We start from the raw sequence: 25,096 nt of genomic DNA, 5'->3' as shown, positions 1-25,096 counted from the left end.
AGTTTAAGATTTTAGAAATTCTTTAAAGCTATAATTCAGTAACTTTATCATGAAATTATTAAAGGTGAGATAACAAAAGCAGTCAGGTGCAGATATGTTGAAGCATCTAGTTACACAAGCTTCACCGCATCCAGTCACACGATTTTGATATCGCGAGAGTTAAAACAAATTCACAACAAAGTATATATAATATCCTGGTTAAGCAACAATGTCTTCATTATCTATTTGCTGCCAGCCTACTGAAGAAATTGCTCCGCTTCCACCATTGAACAGACCTGATACTACATGGGGAACCACTCAAGGTTTGCGAGCTTATTATATATTGATGAAAGGAGGGGGAAGTAACTCCCTACACAAATTAAGTTGGATTGATGTCAACACTGATGATTATTCAGTTTACTAATCTGAATAAATTTATCAGTTTCACTCCATCACCTGACACCTGTGATCACAGTGATTAGGTCTGATTAACTCCAAGGGGAACCGCAAAAGGTTTGCCAGCTAAAAGTGATAAGACCTGATAGTACACTATGAGGAACCAACTCACGGTTTGCAAGCTAAACTGAGAAAATTGTCTCCAGCGTACTGCCTCGTTTGAGGTGTTGATCCTACTTGCATTGGCATTTGGAGAATCTGGTGGCAGCAGAGTGGCATTCTCATATGACAATGTCAAATCAAAAGGTTCTAACTTCTCAGTCGATCGGAATAGTTATAATCTGACTCAGGAGAGCAAAAGAATGTCAACAGAGGAAAGCTTGTGCAACCCACAAAACTAGTCTGAAAAAAAAATTCTAGATTGGATCGACACCTCCAAATTGTAACCATTTGCTAGTAACAACAATTTCTAAGTTGGCTTGAGGAATCCAAATTGTGAAGCCATCAGTACCTAGCATTTTCAAGTGTGCCTCTATGAGAGTGCTCAACAAAACTAGTCTAAACAAAAGACTCTTGGGTGTGTCTATTTGAGTTTCTGAACAACATGATGGGTCAATGCTGAATAAGATCAAACCATACTAGAAATATAAATCAAAGCATAGCACGAATTGAAAAAACAAAAAATCATAGCCAGACCACAAGTAGTAACATTATTATATTGATGAAAGAAGTGGGGAAGTAAAAATTCCCCACACTTAGCTAAATTATTCATCATATCTTTCTAACGCTACCTCCTCCTCCCGACTGGTTCTTCTTCACGGTAACCCCGTTCCGGAACCTTCTCCGGCCAGGGGGAGCAACAACTCGAGGAGGAACTTTACTGTCTTCTTCTCCATCGTCGTCGACAACGACCTCGTACTCGGCGTAGCCTTTGGTGTAGTACTGGTTGAGGATCCCATCCCGTTCCCCGCGGATATGGTTCTGAATCTCGATGAAGCTGGCCTTCTCCGCTTCCCTCTCATCCTCATACGCCTTGAGCTTATCGATGAGGTCCTGGGGAAAATTGGCGAGGGTTTCCTCGCCCAGGGCCTCCAAGAGGCTGGGCATGTTGTCGTTGAATGGTATCTCCACGTCCTTGTACGCGATGCAGTTGTTGATCTGCTCTTGGGTAAACCGCATCGTCTTCGTCTTCTTCTTCGTCGTCGTCGTCTTCTTCTTCTTCTCCTCCATCACCGGCGCCTCGCCTTCGCCGGAGGGATTCACCGCAGGTTGTATCACCAAAGCCTTACCTTGGCCCGAAGGATCCATGCCCAGAGCTTTGCCTTCCTCGGATGGATTCATTGCCGAAGGATCCATCACCGGAGGAGGGAAGGTTCGTCGGCGCTGGAGTTATGCCCCTTTGCACTCGTCGATCCCGAATTCTTGACTAGAACGAAATAGACTGCTTCAACATATATACCTACCCAACTGAGTCGGGATCGGAATCGCTTCTCAAGTAGTCGGGCTCGATATTACGTACTACTACTGTATATCGGAATTTTTTTTTGAGGGAAACCGAGAGATTTATATTACCAAACCAGCAGAATCGCTGGATACCAGCCGTTCCAGACCAGGCGGGCAGCCTGCCCAGGAAGACACGGTCTGGAGATTACAACCATACGCGGCAAGCTCATGTGCCACCTTATTACAACTCCGGGGCGAGTAGCTAACAGAGAAGGAATGAAAACAGCTCAAAATTATATGTTTAATCTCAAGAATCACTCCTCCTAAGGATGAAAGGTTAAAGGAATTATCCTGAATCGCATACCGAAGCATCATTGAGTCTGTTTCTAGCTCAATTCTGGACATACCCCTTTCACTCGCAGTCTTGATTGCAGCAGCACAGGCAACAACTTCAGCATGGAAGGCGTCTTGTAGATAAGCTGCCGGACCAGCTCCTGCCTGAAGGACTGCGCCAGTCTGATCCTTGATCACAAAACCCCATCCTCCCTGCTTCATGTTACTACTGTATGCTCCGTCGGTGTTGATTTTCACAAAGTTCAGGGGTGGCCGTCTCCAAACTGCACACTCTCCTGTTCTGGGGCTTTTTTCCTTTACATTCATCCTAACAAACTCTCCTGCCTGTGACATAATCAGGTGTGAGAGCTCAGCTGGGCTCCTTGGTATTCCTCCTTCTCTTACTTCATTCCTCTCTTTCCACCACTGCCAAAGGCAAACTATGGCACTTGTTCGTTCATTTTCCGGGCGGCAGTAAATTGATTGTAACACATTCTTTCCTGACGTTTGCTGCTCTAGCATGGATCTCAACTCTTCTAGGTTTAAAGCTTGCCAAACTTTCTTCACTGGCTTGCACTTAAAGAAAAGATGTCCAGCATCTTCATTATACCGGCCACACATCACACATCTAGTATCGACATCCATACCTCGATGGTGCAGGTTAGCACGCAACGCCAGCGTGTTGTGGCACATTCTCCACAAGAAGTGTTTGATCTTTCCTGGAACACCCAGTTTCCAGAGCTTCTTCCAAAAATCATCATCCCCACTCTCCCAATTTGAGACCCCAGGGCATCCGTTTCTGCTAGCTCTTCTCTCCATCTCCCTTTGCACCTTGTAAGCTGATTTGACCGTGAAGCATCCTCTCGCATCAAAGTGCCACGCCAAAACATCCTCCATTTCAACATGCACAGGAATGGATTTAATAGCTGCGACGTCCTCTTCCCAAAAAGTTTGTGACAGCAAATCTTCATCCCAAGTTCCAGTATAAGGGTCAATCAGTTCCTCCACTTTTGTCACAAGGTTAGCGCCTCTGGGTGTCATAGGTTTCCTTGACCATCCCCTCGGGATCCAGGGATCCGCCCAGATGTTAATCTTCGATCCATCTCCCACCCTCCATATCATCCCATTTTGCAACACTCTGAGACCCTTCTGTATGCTTCTCCAAGTATAGGAAACATTTGATGTCTGCTTTGGCCGGAAACAGTCCCCCAGAGGGAAGTATTTAGCTCTAAGAACCCTTGAGCACAGAGAGTCAGGGTCCTGAATCAATCTCCATCCTTGCTTGGCTAGCATCGCTAGGTTGAAAATGTAAATGTCCCTGAAACCTAAGCCCCCCATATTTTTTGGCAATGTCAATTTATTCCAACTTAACCAATGCATCTTATTGTCCTTCTCCTGGTTGCTCCACCAGTACTTCGCTATCATCTTGCTAATCTGATCGCACAAATCCTTTGTCAACTCAAAACACCCCATTGCAAAGGTGGGAATTGCTTGTGCCACTGCCTTGATGAGGATTTCTTTGCCAGCTCGGGATAGTAGCTTCTCCTTCCACCCTTGAATGCGCTGCCATATCCTCTCCTTCAGATACGAGAAGATCTTCGTCCTTGACCTCCCAACAAAGACCGGGAGCCCTAGGTATCTTTCATTTGTGGTTTCACGTTGCATGTTTAGTGCAGCCATCACTGCCCTTTTCTCCAAACTACTGGTATTTGGACTGAACATCACTGCTGATTTGTCCTTGTTTATCACTTGTCCAGAGCACTCCTCATATATCTGCAAGATCGTTTGTAATTGCTGTGCTTCCCCTCCATTCGCGCGACATAGGATCAAAGAGTCGTCCGCGAACAGCAAGTGTGAAACACTTGGAGCGCCCTGACAAATGCGAATTCCATGCAGTCTGCCCTCCTCCTCCGTCTTGCTCAACAAAGCCGAAAAACCTTCAGCACACAGGAGAAACAGATATGGAGACAGCGGGTCTCCCTGTCGTAACCCTCTTCCAGGCGAGAAGCTCTCCGATAATTCCCCATTGACTCGGATTCTGTACGTTACTGTGGAAACACACTTCATAATCAAATTCACCCAATCAGTGTGAAAACCTAGCTTGAGAATCATATCATGGAGGAAACTCCATTCCACCCTATCATAGGCTTTACTCATGTCAAGTTTAAAGGCCGCATAACCTACTTGCCCAGACCTCTTATTTCTCATATAGTGTGTCATCTCATCCGCGATTAGGATATTATCAGAGATGAGTCTTCCAGGAACAAAGGCACTCTGCGCGGGGGAGATTACATCCGGCAAAATCTTCTTTAGTCTATTAGCCAAGACCTTAGACACCAATTTATAGCACACATTACACAAGCTGATCGGGCGAAGATCTTTAATTAGTTCAGGTTTTTTGACCTTTGGGATCAGGACTATAGTTATATCGTTCCAGCCTTCTGGGATTGCTCCACCCCTGAGAACCTCCAGCACCTCATCTGTCACCTTCTCACCCACTACATCCCAACAAGCTTTGTAAAACCCCGCCGGCATCCCGTCCGGGCCTGGAGCTTTCAGGTCACCAATGGCATCTAGGGCTTCTTTAACTTCTTCTCTTGTAAACTCTGCCCGGAGCGACTCATTCATGGCCCCCGATACTTTCCTATCCACCACATCCAGGAGCTTCTGCGAGTTTTGACCCCCATTTGAGGTAAATAGTTGTTTGAAGAATTCGATTATCATCGCTCTTTTGTCTTCCTCCCTTTCCACCCAGGAACCATCCTCTCTTCTTAGCTTGTTTATCCTATTTCGTCTTCTCCTCTCAGAACAGCTGGCGTGAAAGAATGACGTGTTTCGATCCCCCTTATTGAGCCAATTGGTATGAGCTCTTTGCTTCCAATAGATATCAACCTGTTGCTCAAGCTTTTCCAACCTATAACGAAGCACTTCCTCCCGGACAACTTGGTCCCTGCTTATTGGTTGACGACGGCAGGTTTCCAGCTCCTTTTTCACTTTCTTCACTCGTTTTTCCAGATCCCCAAGAACATTTGAGCTCCAGCTCGATAGGCCAGCCGCCACCCCCGCCAAGGATGCATGGACCGGTAGTCCCTGAAGACCAGCCGACACATCCCATGCTTCTTTCACCACTTCCTTGAATTTCTCCTCTTCTAGCCAGGCTGCCTCGAACCGAAAATCATTATGGCCATTTCTTCCTCTTACACCCTTGTTCTTCCCTTCCAGCTCGATAATAACCGGCCTGTGATCAGAGTGACGCGGGTCGCCGTTTATCACTCTTGCAGCTGGAAACATTGCTCTCCATTCGGGATTGGCGACCGCCCTATCAAGCCGTTCCCTGATATACCCTTCCTGCGAGTGACTGTGGTTTCTCCAGGTAAAAGCGTCACCCTCAAATCCCAAGTCATCTAGGCCACAGTCTGTCAGAGCGTGCCGGAACTCATCCATCGCAGATTGAGCCTTCATCCTTCCACCTTGTTTCTCATGGGAGAACAAAATCTCATTAAAATCCCCCGCCATCAACCAAGGAGTTGTTGGGTTGTCTATCAGCCCTCTCATTGTGGTCCAGGTTCTATGCTTTGTTTCAGAATGTGCATCTCCATACAAACCTGTGAAACGCCACATTGTCCCCCCAGCATCTCTTACTTCTGTGTCGATGTGATATTTGGAGAAGCTCCGAACTACCACATCAACCCCCCTCCTCCATAACACAGCAATTCCCCCCCCCTTTTCCTTCACAGTCTTTCACCACCATGTTCGTTAGCCCCACCATCCACCTCAAACGCTGCATCCTTCTCTCATCCATCTTTGTTTCTGACAAGAAAATGATGTCAACATTCTCTGCCTTCTGGAAATCCAGAAGCCCCCGAACTGCCGGGCGGTTTCCCAACCCCCGACAGTTCCAAGCCGCGATCTTCATTGATCCGCACAGGGCTGGATCGCCAGCCCCGCCTTCTTTGTTGGTTTTTCTCCCTCATCGCCACCCCCGGCAGATCTCCTCCTCTTTCCTCCTACTCCCTCCTCCGGTCCCCCCTTCTCCGGCTCGGTAAGCTTGGGATGCCCGTTTTTAGCCCCCCTCTCCTCTCTGGGTATTCTTTTAAAGGTTTTCTTCATCACTACCCCCGATGCACCTCCATCTACTAAACCCTCATCTGGAACCGAATCGACGTGCATGGCTTGCATGGCACTGTCGACTTGTTTCCCCGCTTCACCTTTCTTCGCTGCCTCCCCCTGGGCTGTGCCAGCAACATAACTCACGTCGTTGATCACTTCCTGAGTGCTCACACACTTACTGGCCTCCACAGCAGCCCCCTTTTTGGATTGAAACAATGATTTCTTTGGTCGATCTGACCTCTCAGCTGGAAAGCCCATCTTCAAAGGGCTAGTTACTTCATCCTCACCCTGCGTGCCTTTCTCCTTTCCTTTCGAGCCATCTGTAATCTCCTTTCGCCAGGAAGGAGCGTCACTCCCTTTACAACTGCTGGCACCCGATTTCCTTTGCACTTGGAATCGACTGCCGCTAGTTTTATCACTGCTTCCACCCTCCCATCTTTTTTGTTCAGGAATGAAACGGAGGCTTTTATTAAACAAAGGGGCCTCCCCCTCTGCGAGCTTTTTCTCACACAACTTCTCCGTATGACCCACGATGCCACAGATATAACAGAAGTCAGGAAGAAATTCATACACCAGCGGGCACCATAGCGGCCTTTCATCTGCACCCACAAACAAGGTCACGCCTCTCATGAGAGGTTTCCTGATATCTATCCGGATCTTGATGCGAAGGAATTGGCCCACAGCTGATCCATCCTCCTCTAAATCCATCGTCATGAATTCTCCAACCTCCCTGCCGATCGCCATACCCGTCTCCTTGGTCATCAGTCCTAGAGGTAATTTCATGGCCCTTACCCAGATCGGGACAAAGGCGAAGATCATATCCTCTATCAGCTTGGAATTTGAATACGCATCCGAGGCCGCCATCTTCCTTCGGCTTCCTGTTCCGGGTAGTGGATCGCGTTTGGGCGGCCATCTGGCCCATTAACACGTTTGTGAAGCCTGTTTTGTGATTTCTCCTTTGGTCGGACCCTCCGTTTTTTAATATAATATAAAAGGGAGTACCTATACATCTTTCGAAAGATTTTTATGATCGTATCACACAGATTTTTAATCTTTAGATTAAAATCCGATAGATATAATAAAAAGCAAAAAGCAATTAAGAAACACCATAATGGACACTAAATTACCATATCCTCAAGAAAAAGACCAAATCCAATACAAAATTTAAAATTTACATGCGAAGATTCAAAAATTACAGTGTAACTTACAAAAGTTACAGTGTAAGTTTCATAAATTACACTGTAACTTACAAGAAAATGCACTGTAAATTTGAGTGAGAAAATCGAGTGAGAGATAAGAAAAAATCTTTCGTGTGAGATATAGCAAAATCGAATATAAAATGGTGACGTTGACTTTTGGATGCTTAATGTTATTCAAAAGTTTTGTGTAAATGCATGAGATATAAATCAAACGTGATAAAACAACTCAAAACAAAACTAAATTATAATTACGTTTTATTTAATAAGACGATATAATCAAATGTGTATAAAAAATCAGTGACGTCTCCCGGTCAAAAAAAAAAATCAGTGACGTCATTCTACTAAAGATTGAAAGTAATACTCCCTCCATTCCAAATTGATCTACATATAGTTTTTTTTGGAGGTTATTCATAAATGATCTACATATTTGTGTTCATTCATTAAGTCTATTCGTTATTTGTGCATTGGAGTAAATGGACATTGATGTATGCATTCATGCACACAAGTATTTATAACCCACATGCAATAACTTGATTTGCTATTGGCTAAGAGATAGTGGGGATGGTGCATGCATCGAGTTTGTTGCTAGAGTAAATATAGTATGAGAGAGTTATTAGTTTTTCTTGATCTTGGTGTACCTATGAAATATGTAGATCAATTTGGAATGGAGGGAGTATATTTTAAGCCTAAATTTATTTTGGGCTGTTGAAATTTAAAAGAAAATATTACAATCCATAGAATATACAATGTTATATAACATTGACCTGTGTAAACATTTCTTCCGACACAAAATTAAGGGTTAATTACATCCATATGCTATTGTAAATTTCAAATTTTAAAATATGACATCTCTATTTATTTATTTGGCATCATGCCATTACGATGCATATAAAACGAAAAAGTACGAATTACCCTCTGAACTATCGCGATCGACCGAATTACCCCCTGAACCCGAAAATCAGACATTGCTCACCCTGAACTTTCAATACTGAACGAATTACCCCCCTCGACCCAATCCAGAGCAGTTTTGTCCTACGTGGCTTACGCGTGACAATCCAGTCAGCATTTTCTTTTTTTAAAAAATTATGGGACCCACCTGTCATACCTCCCCTTCCTCTCTTCCTCTCTCTCTTCACTCACTCACTCTCTCTCTCTCTCTCACACGGGGTGGCGTAGGGGCGGGAGGTGGGTGGTGGGCGCAGCTGGGTCATGAGCAGCTGGCGGCGAGCAGCGGCGGGCGTAACCCACGCGCACGGCACAGTGATGCCGATGACGGAGGCAAAGGTGAAGTAGTGGAAGCCACAGACGGCGCGGCAGAACTCTTCCACCTGTCATACCTCTCATCAACCCATTCCATCTCTCTCACGCACGTGCTCGGGCTAGGCAGCGGGTGACCTGCGGCGGAGGCGGAGCTCCCCAGGCAGCGGCTGGCTAAGGTGGAGCCAGCGGACGGCGGTGGAGATGGACCTCCCGGGGCAGTGGGCGGTGCTGGCGGAGGCAGTGCGGGCGGCTGAGGCAGAGGCGAAGGCAGAGATCCCCGGACGGCTGAGGTGGAGGCAGAGCGGGCGGCCAGCGGACGGCTGATGCGAAGGCAAAGGTGGAGATCCCCGGGCGGCATATGTGGAGACAGAGCGGGCGGCTGAGGCGGAGTCGGAGTGGGCGGCTGAGGTGGAGGCGGAGGCGGAGCTCCCCGAGCGGTGAGCGTAGGTTGGGCGGGCGTGGAGGGACGCCTACGACCGACGCACCACGCTCCGGGCACTCGGGTGTTAGCAGACCATAGCCGTGGTGGCGGTGGCGATGGCGCGGGAGAGACCGCCGCCTCCATGTCCTGTGCCGTTGCCTCCGTGTCCCGCACGTGCCGCCGCCTGCTGCCGCCCACCGCCTGCATGCTACCGTGCACAAGAAAGGAAGAGTGAGAGAGAGAGGAAGAGGAGAAAGAGGAGGTGAGAGAGAGTGACAGGTGGGCCCACCATTTAAAAAAATGTAAATGCTGATTAGATTGCCATGCGTACGCCACGTAGGAAAAATCACTTTGGATTGGGTCGAGGGGGTAATTTGTCCGATATTGTAAGTTCAAGGTGAACGATGACTGGTTTTTGAGTTTAGGGGGTAATTCGATGGACTGCAGGTAGTTCAGGGGGTAGGGGGTAATTCGTACTTTTTTCCATATAAAATCGATACAAGTACGTCCGAGACAAAGTATTGAATCTTTTTGATAGGAAACATATGGGCCTGAGCCCATGAAGCCCATCCTATATACACTTATTAGGCCTACACCTAAACCTACCATATATAAAATTTAGTTATATAAGGCGGAGGGGTGCTACTCATTGTACTAGTGAACATGAAGAAATGATTGAGAAATAGGCATACCCTCATATCTCCGTGTCTCCAATTCTTGTTGAATTATACAACCACTCTGGACTACACATCTAGCACACGACGTTCTACCAGAGACCGAGAAAAGAAGAATGGTAAGAACTCGCAGATTCATTTTGCATCTCGTTGATTCAATTGCAAAAAATGAATTCCTCTCCCCGTTCTCGTTCTGCTTTTGCCATTCCCAACGAAATTCACCACAGCTGACTAGGAGTCGCCAGCACATGCCGATTGGTCGAAACCGCACGTGGTCAGCAAACACTGCGTTGGTGTGCCGGCGACGCACCATGGCAGTGAACCCGCACCATGGCTGCAAGCTCGCGCATGCTACAGCACAGCCACAAGTCTGCGCCGGCAACGCACACTGGCTGTGCCCCGCGCTGGCGTGCACTCGGCAGCAATCCGCGCCACGGCCGTGCCCGAGGCCGCGTGTTGATGGTCGTTATTGACCAATTTCGACCGTCAATATATCCAGAATAAAGGAGAACTAGCAATGCTTGCAATATATATTTCATTAGAAATAATCTATCTCCACCGAGATCTTCACATAAATGAAGGAAAATCGATGGAAAATAACCAAACAATCAATCGAACCCCGTCAAGAGGCAGACCTATGGTTGGATGGGCCCATAAACTCTATTAAACATCTATACCACTGGGTTAAGGAGTCATGAGAGGAGGCCCAAGAGGAAGCAGCAGGCTGGGGAGCCAGCCAAGGTTCGGCCGAACCTCCGCTGAGGCCTCTCATCCTAGTCTTCCATGTGGATGCTCCTAATCACTCCCCAATAACGGTTGCAGGACATTTCAGACATTTTCAACCGCCATAACCATCATTGGCAGCCTATTGAAGGACCTCATCACCTCCATTCCAAAGTGCACCAAGAAGGATCATTTCAAGAGCAATATTTTTAGTACAGCACCAAAACACTACTTTGTGCAATATTTTTAGTACAGCACCATTTCTCCTTTATGTTTGTCGTTCTTTTTGTTGAGCATACATTTTTAGAGGTGCCATCTGCCAGCTTTGAAGCTAATTTTTTATGAAAGCTTTAGCTCATATCCATATTCGTGACGGAAAAATGGTTTGTTCGCATTGGTTTAGGCAAATGGCATTCTCATTTTTACCATTCTACTGCCTCTAGACCCCAGTTGCAAGAACAAAATTCAAATCATAAAAATTAAATATTGAGATTTGGAGCACTACAAACAATATTCTTTCTAAAAATAGATGCAATTCTTCTGAGTCCATATGATGCATCTTTTGGAGTGATTAGGATCTGATCATGAGAATTATCCAGTTATGCACCTATTTAAATAATCTCTCAAAATGTGTATGATTAATGCAACGAGTTCAATAATTTATCATGATGCCTAATCTAATCCTTTTTACTCAATTATCTTGCAGGCAATCTTGATAAATTAATTGCTCTACTTTAGAGAGTTTTTTAACTACAGGCAGGTGAGATGACCACCAGCACAGTAGCTCATTACAAGAGCAGAAATTAACCGGAGTGAAGATTGTTTGGCAGCTGAAACTGCACTGTGTAGACAGTAGCCCTTGCTTGAGAAGTGATGGCCATGACTTTGAGCCTTTGATCATCTGGAACAGCAGCACTTCAGTATGCAATGCAAGCTCTTGGAACTTGGAAGTGGCCATATACATTGTGTAAAATATACATCAATTACTACTATCCTTTTCATCCATCAGAATTGTGTTACTTGCCGTCTACGGTTTAACATGGCACTCTACCACCAAAATTTGTTGTAAACATGGTATCTAAGCACTGCTTGAGTGATCCAACTATTTAGCACTCAGAAAATCCACCACTAAGTTATGTGGACAATTTTTTTTTCTTATTTACATTCTAAGCTTCTAGCAACGACACAAAATAGGAATCAAATTGAACAATACGCAGGGGGCGCGCCCCATCATCTAGTTATGCTAATTACGCGCGTCTTCCCACCTTCGCATGGTGGGCAAGGCCGAAACCGCGCGTGAGGTCGTAGGCCAAAAAAACATGCGCAACTTCGCTCGCCAAGGCATCGGCGCGGAATAGGAAAAACGCATATAGATATATAGGGCGCGCATACTAAAACTTGTGTTACTCATTTAAATGAGAAAGGGTTATCGACCTACGCCTGCTGGCCCTTTTCGGCTTTTCGCGGTATGCCTTCTCTTTCCGTTTATGCTCTTGCTCTTGCTCTCGATCGCTTGTACATGGTAGAGGTAGTAGCTAACTGCTGAATATGCACAACTGATGTGCGCAACAATAGGATATGGAGTTCACCGTCAGCGCAGCACGGTGGGTGGTGGGCAGGGCGCTGGGCCCCGTCACCGGCGAGCTGATGGAGGCATGGGCGGCGAGCAAGAAGCTTGGCCCCAACATCCGCGAGCTCAAGCTCCTGCTCCTCCATGCGCAGGCGATGCTCGAAAATGCCGAGGGCCGGGACATCCGTAACGGTGCACTGGATCAGCTGCTGTCTCAGCTCCGGGACCTGGCGTACGACGCCGACGACGTGCTGGACGAGCTCGACTACTTCCGCATCCAGGATGAGCTCGATGGCACGTACGAGGCGGTCGACGACGCCGAGGAGGAGAGGGGCCTTGTCCGTGGCCTCGCCCTGCACGCTCGCCACACCGCGAGAGCCATCGCCAGAAAGCTGACGTGCAAGTGGAATGCCGATGCTCTGGTACCTGTTGACGACGCAGAACAAGGGCGATGCCTCTCTGCCACTGCTGTCGGTAAATTCCTCCCTTGCTGCTCCCCCCCAACTGTGCGTAATGTTGATTCCACTGCTGCGAAGGCAAATGAACAGCATCTCCAAGCCCCTAAATTGAAGTTTGTTAGGGTTGAAATGTCGAAAAAGATGTCAGAGATAGTAGAGCAGCTTAAGCCTGTTTGTGACGCTGTTGACAGAATTCTTGGGCCACTACAGCCTTCAGGCCACTCCAAAAATGCCAAAACCCAATGCATTGATTTAGAAAAACGACCTAAAACCACCCCAACAATTATTGAGCCTGAATTATTTGGAAGGAAAGACCTTAAAAGGATCGTGGCAGATGAAATTATGATTGGCAAATACCGTGATAATGACCTTACCGTGCTTCCCATTGTTGGTCCGGGTGGTATCGGGAAGACAACTTTTACACAACACATATATGAAGAAGTGAAGAACCACTTTCAGATCTCCGTCTGGATATGTGTTTCTCAAAATTTCAATGCAAATGTATTAGCAAAGGAGATTGTAGAAAAAATGCCTAAGGGAAACAACAAAAAGGAAAATGAAAGTGACCAAGAGAAAATTGAGAAAAGAATACAATCACAGCAATTCTTGCTTGTCTTGGATGATGTGTGGGAATATCGTGAGGATGAGTGGAAAACCTTACTGGCTCCATTTAGAAAAGGAGGAACACAAGGAAATATAGTTATAGTTACAACTCGAAGGCCAGGGGTAGCAAAGGAGATCGACTCAACCAATTGCTCAATAAAATTGGACCGCTTGGATCATGAAGATTCTATGCGGTTATTCCAGGCATGTGTGTTTGATAACAACAAGACATGGGAAGATTATCCATCGGGTTTACAGAAAGTTGGGGTAGACATAGTGAAGAGATTGAAGGGTTTCCCTCTTGCTATAAAAACCGTAGGTCGGTTATTAAGGAATAAACTTACTTTGGACCGATGGACTAGAGTATATGAAAGTAAAGAATGGGAACTTCAGTCCAATGATGATGATATTATGCCGGCATTAAAGTTAAGCTATAACTATCTTCCTTTTCATCTACAACAGTGTTTCTCCTATTGTGCTTTGTTTCCTGAAGATTATAGATTTTGTGGACAAGAATTGATTAACTTGTGGATTGGACTGGGGTTACTTGGCACCGATGATCAAAACAAGACAATGGAGTATTTAGGACTAGAGTATTTAGACCAATTGGTTGACAATGGGTTTTTCGAACAGGTTGGAAAAGAGCATGACAGTCCTTATGTAATGCATGACCTGTTGCATGAGTTGGCAACAAATATTTCGTCACACGAAATTCGTTGTCTAAATAGTTCAACTTTGAGTTCTATCAACGAAATTCCCAAATCTATACGTCACATGTCTATCATAGTAGATAACAGACATGTTGAGAATAGAATCGCCTTTGAAAATCATAAGAAAGACCTGAGTACACTGGGAAACAAATTGAAAGCTGGGAACCTACGCACAATTATGCTTTTTGGAGAATATCATGGATGCTTTTACAAGATTTTTGGTGACGTTTTGATAGATGCAAAATCCCTTCGGGTTATTTTTTTGTCAGGGGCATCCTATGATGTTGGAGATGTGTTGTGTAACTTTTCAGAACTTGTACATCTTCGGTACTTAAGGATTGAAGATTCTGGGATGTGTGGAGCAAGTCTACCCAATAGTATCACAAGATTTTACCACTTATTGGTCCTTGATTTACAAGAGCACTATGGTGAATTGGGTTTTCCAAGGGACATGGGAAACCTTCTAAAACTACGCCATTTTCTTGTCCATGATGATAATATTCACTCTAGCATTTTTGAGGTGGGAAAACTAAATTTTTTACATGAGTTACGGAAGTTTGAGGTCAAAAGAGAAATGAAAGGTTTTGACTTGGAGCAAATTGGGCGACTACTAGTACTCCGTGGGTCACTGGGCATTTATAACCTTGAAAAGGTTGAAGGGATCAAGGAAGCAAATGATGCAAAACTAGCATATCTAAACCATTTGGATAGTTTAGTATTGGATTGGGATAATGAGCGATGTAATAGGGATCCTATCAGAGAAGGAAATGTTCTTGAAAATCTTAAACCACATGACAACATTCGAGAGCTGCACATTGCAGGGCATGGAGGCGTATCTTGCCCGAATTGGCTAAGTGGAGACCTCTCCATTAGAAATTTGGAATCACTTCTGATAAAATATGTAAATTGGGACACATTTCCACTTCCAGGAAAGTTGTACATGACTGAGGGTCAAGAGCGTCAGGGTTCTGTCACAAGCCACGACTTTCATAATCTGAAAAGGTTGGAGCTAGTTAACATACAAAAGCTGAAAAGATGGCATGGGGATGGTACCATTAATTTGCTCCCTCATTTGCAAAGTTTAACTATAAGTGATTGCCCTGAATTAACAGAGTTGCCACTATCAGATTCCACATCCTGTCAGTTTCAACAGAGCACGATTTGTTTTCCTAAACTACAGGAAATCAAGATTTCAGAATGTCCGAAATTGTTGTCATTCCCCCCTATACCTTGGACTAATTCTCTGTTGTATGTATCTATTGAAGGTGTGGATTCAGGTTTGGAGATGTTGAATTACAGTAAAGACGAATCAAGTCTGTATATCACAGGAAAAGATGCTCCGGATAGCATGTTTTGGAACGTGCTGGATTTCAATAATCTAACAGAACTGCAATTGTTGGGGATACAAAAGTGTCCTCCTATATCGTTGGATCACCTTAAAATGCTGACATGTCTCAAGACCCTTCAGATAACTGATTCAGGTAGCATATTGTTGCCAGTTGATTGTGAAAACGAAGTTAAGTATAATCTTTTAGTTGAGAATCTCGAGATCAATTCATATGGTGCTAGTGGGAGGGAATTGACACAGGTGCTCTCTCATTTTCCCAAACTATCAAATTTGCTGATACGGAAATGTCAGAACGTAGCAAGGCTCGGTGTGGCGGAGCAGCGAACAATAACAACTCCTGAATCATCACTATCACCATCAGCTAACAAAGCAGCCAAGACACTAACCACAATACTGCAGCAGCAGACAGGAGAAGCGGAGGAGATGGAAACAGCAACAGCAGACGATGGACTACTTCTCCTGCCTCCCCAAATAAAGGTGTTTGAAATCAGTGAGTGCAGAGAGCTAAGCCTCGACAGCGGTGGAATCCAAGGTCTGCTCTCCCTCCAAACGTTGGGGATATATGATTGCCCCAAGCTCCTCTGCTCCTCTTCCTCCTCGTATTCCCCTTTCCCGACCTCCCTGCAAACACTCGATCTCTCGAAAGTGGAGGGCATGGAGACCCTGCCTTCTCCTCTCCCAAACCTCACCTCGTTGTCGATTACCAGTTGCGGCAATCTCAGAGGGGGCGAGGTGCTGTGGGATCTCCTTGCCCAAGGTAACCTCACCTCTCTATATGTCCACAAAACTCCCAATTTCTTCCTTGGTTTAGAGCAGTCCTGCTCCCAGGTGGACAAACAAGAAGACGTGCATCGTTCCTGGAGGTTGCAGGAACTCTGGACGGATGACTTTGCAAGGGTTCTTGCTACACCTGTTTGCCATCTCCTCTCTTCCTCCCTAACCAAATTAGTCCTTAGTTGCAACGATGAGGTGGAGTGCTTCACAAAGGAGCAAGAGAAGGCCCTTCACATTCTCACCTCCATTGAGGACCTAGAATTTTATTGCTGCGAAAAACTGCAGTCCCTCCCTGCTGAGCTTAGTCAAATCCCCACCATCAAGACATTATGGATTTCTTGCTGTCCAGCCATCAGCTCGCTTGGAAACCTCCCCAATTCACTGCAACGACTAGGGATTTCTTGCTGTCCAGCCATCAGCTCGCTTGGAAACCTCCCCAATTCACTGCAACAACTAAAGATTGATGACTGTCCATCCATCAGCTCGCTTGATGGCACAACCATCCGCTCACTGCCCAAAGACCGCCTACCAACTACACTCCGAGAAATAGACGTCCGTTACTGTCGCAACGAGGAGCTAAAAAGGCAGTGCCGGAAGCTTCAAGGAACTATCCCAATTGTAAAGGCCTAGCTTGCACCAAGGTAACAAGCACTTCAATCTCTCTACTACTCTCTCTTCTTCCCCATATTTCACTATCCAGTTGCTGCTCTTTCCATTTTCTTCCTAGCACATCAACATCAGTTCATTCTTTTTTTTTTTTTTGCAGGTACCATGTGGGGTTCTTATAGCCCTGCTCTATCTGCATTTGTTACTGTGACTTGGTACATACATACAAGTATACAACTGGTTAGTCATCACTCATCATCCCCATAGAACCTACAAATGCGGAACTGATGCCTATTGTTTTTGTTACTTGGATGCTTCCAACTTTCTTATATTCAGTTGGTCAGAGCATCACTATCTTTTACACAATTTTAGAATTTGTTGTTGAACCCTCTGCTGTTTTCTGAATAAATAACATAACTTATTATAATCTCTCATAATAAGTTATGAGAGAAGGCCCTTCACATTCTCACCTCCATTGAGGACCTAGAATTTTCGAGGTGCAAAAAACTGCAGTCCCTCCCTACTGGGCTTAGTGAAATCCCCAACATCAAGACATTAGGGATCTATGGATGTCTTGCCATCAGCTCGCTTGGAAACCTCCCCAATTCACTGCAACAACTAGAGATTTCTTCCTGTCCAGCCATCAGCTCGCTTGGAAACCTCCCCAATTCACTGCAACGACTAGGGATTTCTTACTGTCCAGCCATCAGCTCGCTTGGAAACCTCCCCAATTCACTGCAACAACTAGTGATTTATGACTGTCCATCCATCAGCTCACTTGATGGCACAACCATCGGCTCGCTACCCAAGGACCGCCTACCAACTTCACTCCGAGAAATAAACGTCCGTTCCTGCGGCAACGAGGAGCTAAAAAGGCAGTGCCGCAAGCTTCAAGGAACTATCCCAATTGTACAGGCCTAGCCTGCACCAAGGTAACAAGCAATTCCATCTCTCTACCACTCTCTCTTATTCCCCATATTTCACTAACCAGTTGCTGCTCTTTACATTTTCTTCCTAGCACATCAACATCAGTTCATGCCGTTTTTGTTTTTTCCTTTTTTGCAGGTACCATGTGGGGTTCTTATAGGCCTGCTCTATCTGCATTTGTTACTGTGACTTGGTACATACATACAAGTATACAACTGGTTAGTCATCACTCATCATCCCCATAGAACCTACAAATGCGGAACTGATGCCTATTGTTTTTGTTACTTGGATGCTTCCAACTTTCTTATATTCAGTTGGTCAGAGCATCACTATCTTTTACACAATTTTAGAATTTGTTGTTGAACCCTCTGCTGTTTTCTGAATAAATAACATAACTTATTATAATCTCTCATATTCAGAATAGGATTCCATCAGTTGCTTGTAGTGCCTTTGAATCAAATTAGAATATAGTAAAGGAGATATATGTATAGTTTTCTACTTAGAAAGGAAAACATGATTTATTATTTTTTTTATAGAATATGACAACTGGTTTTCAGGTACAGTATACTAACCTTTACAATGAACTGCAGATCCCTTTTCTTTCCTTTGTCTGGCAACGGAGGTAGCATATTGACGACATATGTAAACATGGGTTTCTTGAATGAATGAGTGCCTTGATGGCTTTATGTTACATATAAGATCTATTATTTCTTTTAGTACTGGTATATATTATCAGTGATGCAAGAAATGGATTTACCATGCGAAGAGCAAGAATGGGCATGGGCTCTGTATCATATGGTGGGACGAAATCCTACAGAATGATGGGAGAAACATCTGCTTGGTTGGGTTAAGGCAAATTCTGATGGAACTTTTCTGGTGGCAAACTCAAAGGGCGCGTCTGGAGTGGCCTTGAGAAATGGAAGTGGCAATTTCCTTGTGGCAGCTACCCACTTCTACCCTTCACTGTGTGATGCTACAATGGCAGAAGCGTTGGTGTGTCTTCAGGCAGTGCAGCTAGCGAGTGAATTGGGTGTTTCAAAGGTAATCCTTGAGACCGATAGTCTGGAAGTTCAGAAGATGGTAGCTGATGTGGAAGTTAACAGATCGATGTATGGCGCAATAGTCCAAGGTTTTAAGCATTGGCTAAGTTATTTTCAAGATTTTAGGATCAAATGGATCCGTCGGTTGGCCAATATGACTGCCCATACTTAGTCAGTATATTCTTGACTAGTCCAACTCTCTGAGGTAACAGGTACTTTCCACTCTCTGGAGCTATTCTCAATTTCCACATTCCCAACTCACCAACATGAGGTCATTCTATTTTATGACAGGATAGCTCTCTCTAATTTTTTGTGACAACAATGTTATATAATAGATCTTCTTCTATGCATAATTAATACAAGAAGTTCAATTGTTTCAAACATGCAAAATTGGATTTTTCAATTGTAACAAAAATTAAGAAAATACGGCAACAGCAAGCTCATTGATGTTACCGTTTCTCCAAGCTGCACATGCTGACGATGAATGCCTTTGCAGGGGTCCTTGCTGTATTAATTTGTCACATAGTCCTCTCTTCCTTCCTTACCACTTTAGTCCTGCTTGGAACGACGGGGAGGATACATATGGTAACAAGCACTTCCTTGTCTACAATTTTCCCATTTTCTACCGACCAATTGTTGTTCTTTCCATTTTTCCTATCTCGTCAACATGAGCTTATTCTGTTTTTGCTGTGTGCAGAGTCCTTGCCGAACATGACCTTGCTTTTAGCATCTTATAATTCTACTCTATACTACATCTATTAAGTCAGAGATTTCCAACCATCAAGACTCCAACCTGTACTTTCGGTTGTGTACATAGAATTGGTTAGTATGCGCAAAATCCCTCCCATATAAACTACAGTATGAAGACCTATTGTTTATTGCTTTCGATGTTTCTACTTTTATGATCCTCTTTATAGGCTAGGAGAATGCAATTTCTACTATCTAAATAAATAGTTCTTCTAACATTCTATTTGTTTTAGTTGTTGATCATGACTTCATTCTTTCAAAAAGAAAAGTAAGTTGCCCGGTTTTAACTGAAAGAATAACAACATCTTGTAATAGGTGGTGGAGTTTACAACTTACAGTCCAAAATCACCAAAATCAGTAAGTCTAAACCAATTCACTGACCATAGTGAAATCATTTTTTAGCATCCCTTTTTCAATGGAGCAGGCAACATTGATCTCTTTGGTATCGTCTACTTGATGAAGTGGCATCACCCTTAAAAGCCAGAACCCGACGAAGGCAGAGCAGCTTGGCATGGAGCAAGCATCTGAAAGTTGTCTACCACCTCTGCCAATCTCGCTGGAACCAAAAACCTCCACTGCTTCGAAAGCAACAGAACCTTGTAAGCTAGCTATAACAAAACCAAAAGCATCTTTGATTTGAGGCTAGCAACTCAATAGATTTTTCTGTTCCTACTCTAAGTTTGTGGGAGCATTATCTTTCTTAATCAACTCTTCTTCAAGTGGTCTTGTTTTTTTTTCTGAAAACAAATTTACTAATGCAAAATGCATTGTTCTTTCAGACATACAGAACTGGATGTTCTAGTTGCATTTAGTTCATCTGCATAAAATTTAGCAATAACAATAAGGATATTTGTAGCCTACCTTCTCAGAAACGGAGGTTTGACTTTCTTGTTTCTTCTTATTCTTTTCTTTTTGCTATTAATTGTCGAAATGGGCTGCTCTTATCTGTACTACACTACTTTTTGTATCGGGACAGTATAACGCTGCATGAATTACACAACTACTTTCTTGTTCACTGTCTGCTTTAAGAGTTAAAGAGGTATAGCCCAAAACCTTAAAAAACAAGACTAATAATAAAAGTCGTGTACTCTTGTATACTTTTCCTAAGTCATAAGCATGAATTCGTTGTGTTTTTTGTTTTATTGCATGGTTTGTTTTGAAATGTACTTTGTTGTACCTTAATATAAAATTCTATTCTATCTGCATTTACCCAAAGTCATATGCTCTGGAAAATGACTAATTTCCATCTGGTTAAAAGAGAAACTGTCAGTGCATGCAAAATGACCATAGCACACTAACAAGAAACTCAAGTTCCAAACCTCGCAGGAAAAAAAAAAGGATATTTAACCTACAGTAGAAGATCTGTTACATTGTTTCTAGTTATTTTGGAGCCCTTAAGAGTCCAATATTTCAGGATTCCACTTCTGTTTTACTTAATCGCTTCCAGTTTTTAGGCTTATGAATTGTGATACATAAGTACTATCATTTGAAAGTTTCTGACAAAAATATATATTGTATATTCTCTTCTGTCAATAAATAACACAATAATTTGTTTTGTTTCAGACATCCAGAATTCGATTCCCTCAGTTGGCTGTACTATCTGTAAATCAAATTTGAAGATAACAAAAGCAACAGCTTGTTTATCAATTCAGGAACTGAGAAGTCTGGTTTCATGGTATAGTACTTTTCTCACTCTTATATATCCATTAGATAGTGCAATTTGTTCTTTCCCTTTTTGTTGCAACAAAATCAATTTTATGATTTATGTGGACTGTTTTGCAGTCAGTATGAGCTTCTTGAATGGACCTATATAAGTCTTGATAACATTTTTTTTTCTTGAAGGTAAGTTTTGATAACTTGATGTTATATAGATCTCTTCTTGAGTTTTATACTGTTGTGTTCTTAGTTATAAATGCACCTGCTGTTTGTTAATTTTGTTAATCCTACAACAATTCAGGGGCTTAGAATGGTTATACTACTTTCTTAGCCTATTTTTTACTGCTTGGAATATGATGCTGGCCTCATGATCAATGAAACCTGCAAATGTGCAGAGCTTCTATCGGCGGCGGCGCCAGCTCCCATCGGTGACAGTGGCAGCCATCGGCCGGTGGGCTCCTATCGGATGCAGGTTCCATTGGCTGTGGCATAGAAATCCTATTGGCCCCAAACTACCATCGGCGCCCAAGTTCCCCTCGACTTCCCGTCCACAGCGTGGGGGCAGGTATTTCTCTGAATCTAATTTGCACTGCAAACGCAGGTACCATTCAGTGATTATAATTGATTTGCACAGTGTTCCTGCATTGATTTTCCTTCCCTATTTGTGGTATGGTTAAGCCGTGATGCTAGCCATCGGTACGCTTGCTAAAATGCCTATAACTCTGTAACAGTGGAAGATTCAGGCTCCCCCTTCCCCACACCAACCAACCCGTCGTGGTGGTTGCAGCCCCAGCCTGCTGGTTAGTTCGTTACTTTTAAAAGATTTCGCTAATTACATTCTGCCAAAATTGTGTGATTCTCCTTGAATTGTTGCTTCATAGATGTAAAAAAAATGTCACATAGATGTTCATTCAGTCCCTGCACACAAAAAATTCAGACAAATGTTCGTGAGATATGTACTGTAAGGACCATATTATAATTGTTGATGGTCTTAAGATTGTTTTTTTTTTCTGCCAATGATATTCATCACTTCACCTCAAATTTATTTATTATGACCTAAATCAAATTAAAGCTCAACAGATGCTGGTATTAGATCAGTTTTCAGTGATATTTGCATGGCAATCTTTGGTGATGTTTGCATGACATACTGCAATTGCACTTGAGTTGAGGCAAAGTTAAATTGAAGTTTGATGATGCTATTCAACGTCTACACACACTTATGTGTTTGCAGCTACTTCGATCCTACATATGTGGTGTTACTGAAATAGATTCAAATCTTTAGGTGGTGATTTATTAAGTTTTATCTGATCATCAGTTTTACTATTTTGATTACTACTTTCAACCTTTTCTCTTGGCACAGGAGTGCTTATGTTAAAAATAGGAACAAAGTAACTGCATATATTTTCAAATGGTTGGAGTTCTATATTTTTACCAGTGTCAGTGATATTCGTGATAAATATTGGCTTGCAAACGTCATCAACTGTGCATACCTTTCTGCTATCTTTTTCTCTAATTTTTATGCATTATATTCTTGCGCATGGAAGCTATAAACGTCCCTGCTAAAATAGATATAATTTACTCTATTTTTTGTCATCATGTGCCTATTGTCAGGTCAGGAGTACTGAGATTTTTCCTTGATTTTATTATAGCATAGCTATGCACTCCTGTAATGCTCAGGGGATGTGTGGGACTCAAAAGCTGGGGGGCATAAGGCTTATTTTCTTCATGTGAATGGCCCTTCACATACTTCAGAAAAATGGCTACGATCTTGTGTTGAAAAACTTGATTGAAATCTTATTAGTATTTTGCAAGTTTGTAGTCATTTGCCAATTTTATGTTCATCAATTCAACAAGATGAGTGGTATGATACTACCATATGAAATTAATTAAAGCTGAATTTGCTGCTACTTTCAGATGCAAGAGCAGCATTCGAGGTGTTTCATTCAAGGAACAGAAGCAGCAGAGGTGACACCGTTGATGGAGCCATACATGCTGCTATTGTCAGCGAACGCCGAGTCCGGCAACATGACGAGGTGAGAGGAAGTGACAGCGCAACTGCACAAAGTTTAGCATGTCATAAAAATTGATTATGCTTTGTATATGAGCATCTAAGAGGCAACTATTATGCGGATTATGGATTATGACAGTTCTGCTAATAAGTTGTTATTTGCATAATCAGGGTGAACAATCTAGCTGTTTGGCAATTTTGATGAACACATTTGGTTGTCTGGCATGAGTGTATGATGACAGAATGCTCCGAAGAATATGAGTACTTGTTTGGCTGCCATTTTAGGTGTACATATCTGCCAATGATTTTGGTGTTTGCCATACAATCTGATTATATTCTAATTGGATACTATCTATAATTCGCTCCCCAAAGACAGTCTATTATTAATCTTTAAATCCATTGCATATGCTTTACAATTTAGATTGTCCAATTCATAGTGTTATAGTTGATTGACATCATTTGAAGGTTTTTGGAGTAACTATTATTGTATTCACAAATACATTTACAGAACAATAATGCACAAGTTTATTGTGCTTTCATGTTATTTAAGACCCGTTGCAATGCACGGGCATCAGACTAGTAATACAATAATTTGTTTTGTTTCAGACATCTAGAATTCGATTCCATCAGTTGGCTGTACTATCTGAAAATCAAATTTGAAGATAACAAAAGCAACAGCTTGTTTATTACTTCAGGAAATGAGAAGACTGATTTCATGGTATTGTACTTTTCTCAACCTTATACATATATATTAGATAGTGCAGTTTGTTCTTTCCCTTTTTTGCAACAAAATCAATTTTTATGATCTATGTGAACTGTTTTACAGTATGGGCTTCTTTAATGGACTTAATCTTGGATAGTTTTTGTTTTGCTTGGGTAAGTCTTGATAATTTGATGGTATATACATCTCTTCTCGAATTTTATACGGTTGTGTTCCGAGCCGTAAATGCTCTTTGCCTCTTTGTACCAGGATATTAGTAATGCTACCATAAAGTGCATTCATTGTAAGCCAGGGCAAGAGTGAAGCCACTTCAGTTTGGTTCTGTGAATACCAAGTAGATGAGATGCAGCACTAGACTAGTTCGCAAATATCAATGTCATATCTGCAAATTCACAATTGGATGACTATCCTTTTGTCGGGTGGATTTGAATCATTTCAGTGTGTTCTTGACTTGTATACGATTTCAGCTGTATAAATTGAGTGAATATTGGATTAAAACTCAGGGATTGTTTGTTTGCAGCATATTCAGCAATGTGGTAGATGAGTAGGAAGTAATTTTTTGGGGAAATTTTCAGATTGTTAAAAGGCTTTGATCTGCATTGAAGGAGAGGTTCAAGTTATTTGGATCTGTGCTTTTGCTATTTACTATTTGAACTGTGCAAAAGGTTGATGATCGTTTGATAATTCATTCGATGAGAGCTCCTCCTCCAACTTCTTTTGATCAAAGTAGTGCTTCACACAAATATGTAAAGAACAACACAGATACCAATCTTGAAATCGGTGTTTGGTGATCTATGAACGGTTGATCGCCACACAGACCACAACGAGTATGGTCTACATGGGCCACGGCAAGCATAATTACAACATGAGTAAATTTCACAAAACCCCTAGCTAGAGTTTTGGGAACCCAGTAACGCAAAATGCCAGGTTTTGTGATTTATTTCTTGGACTTGGGGCAACTTAATCAATTCACAAAAAAAATCAAGGATTAGCCACTGCTCAATATACTTATTGGCGAATATTTAAAATATCAAGATTTCTGTGTTTTGGATGGACAAATTTGTACAAGAGCAGAAGATCATGCCAATTACAGATCAACTAGTAAGTTACGAAAAACAACAGCTGCATTTCGCTTGTCCTAATAATCAAAGAACTTGGTCAGTTTTCACCATCTGCTGAAGCATTGGCAGAAAGGTTTTGAGCTTCTAAAAGCTTCATCTGCCGCTCAGCATGCTCCCGCTCGCATTGGCTACAGTAGGAGATCTGTTACATTTTTGTAGTTATTTTGGTGCCATTAAAAAATCCAGTATTTCAGGATTCCACTTCTGTTTTACTTAATCGCAGATTTGTTTTACTTCCAGTTTCTTTGCTTATGAATTGTGATACATAA

General features: G+C 43.0%; 2 protein-coding genes across 2 annotated transcripts; one reads left to right on the top strand and one right to left on the bottom strand.

Moving 5' to 3' along the window:
- Positions 1-1,938: 1,938 nt before the first annotated feature.
- On the bottom strand, positions 1,939-7,125 carry LOC107279669 (uncharacterized). Its single transcript, XM_015763760.1, has 3 exons — positions 6,078-7,125; positions 2,183-5,756; positions 1,939-2,080 (listed from the first exon to the last, which is right to left on the bottom strand). Exons 1-3 carry the CDS (start codon positions 7,123-7,125, stop codon positions 1,939-1,941), a joined length of 4,764 nt encoding a protein of 1,587 aa, XP_015619246.1.
- Positions 7,126-12,116: 4,991 nt separating this feature from the next.
- LOC112937322 (putative disease resistance RPP13-like protein 1) lies at positions 12,117-24,354 on the top strand. Its single transcript, XM_066306076.1, has 17 exons — positions 12,117-14,100; positions 14,149-16,630; positions 16,790-16,847; positions 17,061-17,539; positions 17,673-17,752; positions 18,125-18,786; positions 19,071-19,159; positions 19,272-19,396; positions 19,637-19,920; positions 20,885-20,996; positions 21,104-21,163; positions 21,373-21,542; positions 21,709-21,777; positions 22,892-23,010; positions 23,592-23,703; positions 23,812-23,861; positions 23,956-24,354. The coding sequence occupies exons 1-4, from the start codon at positions 12,117-12,119 to the stop codon at positions 17,526-17,528; spliced, it is 4,992 nt and encodes a 1,663-aa protein (XP_066162173.1). The 3' UTR covers positions 17,529-17,539; positions 17,673-17,752; positions 18,125-18,786; positions 19,071-19,159; positions 19,272-19,396; positions 19,637-19,920; positions 20,885-20,996; positions 21,104-21,163; positions 21,373-21,542; positions 21,709-21,777; positions 22,892-23,010; positions 23,592-23,703; positions 23,812-23,861; positions 23,956-24,354.
- The last annotated feature ends 742 nt before the right edge of the window (positions 24,355-25,096 follow it).

The sequence above is a fragment of the Oryza sativa genome, chromosome 12 (assembly GCF_034140825.1).
Source record: "Oryza sativa Japonica Group chromosome 12, ASM3414082v1".
Taxonomy (NCBI): Eukaryota; Viridiplantae; Streptophyta; class Magnoliopsida; order Poales; family Poaceae; genus Oryza; species Oryza sativa.
The sequence above is the reverse complement of the archived record's forward strand: the minus strand, read 5'-3'. Positions and strand labels throughout refer to the sequence as shown.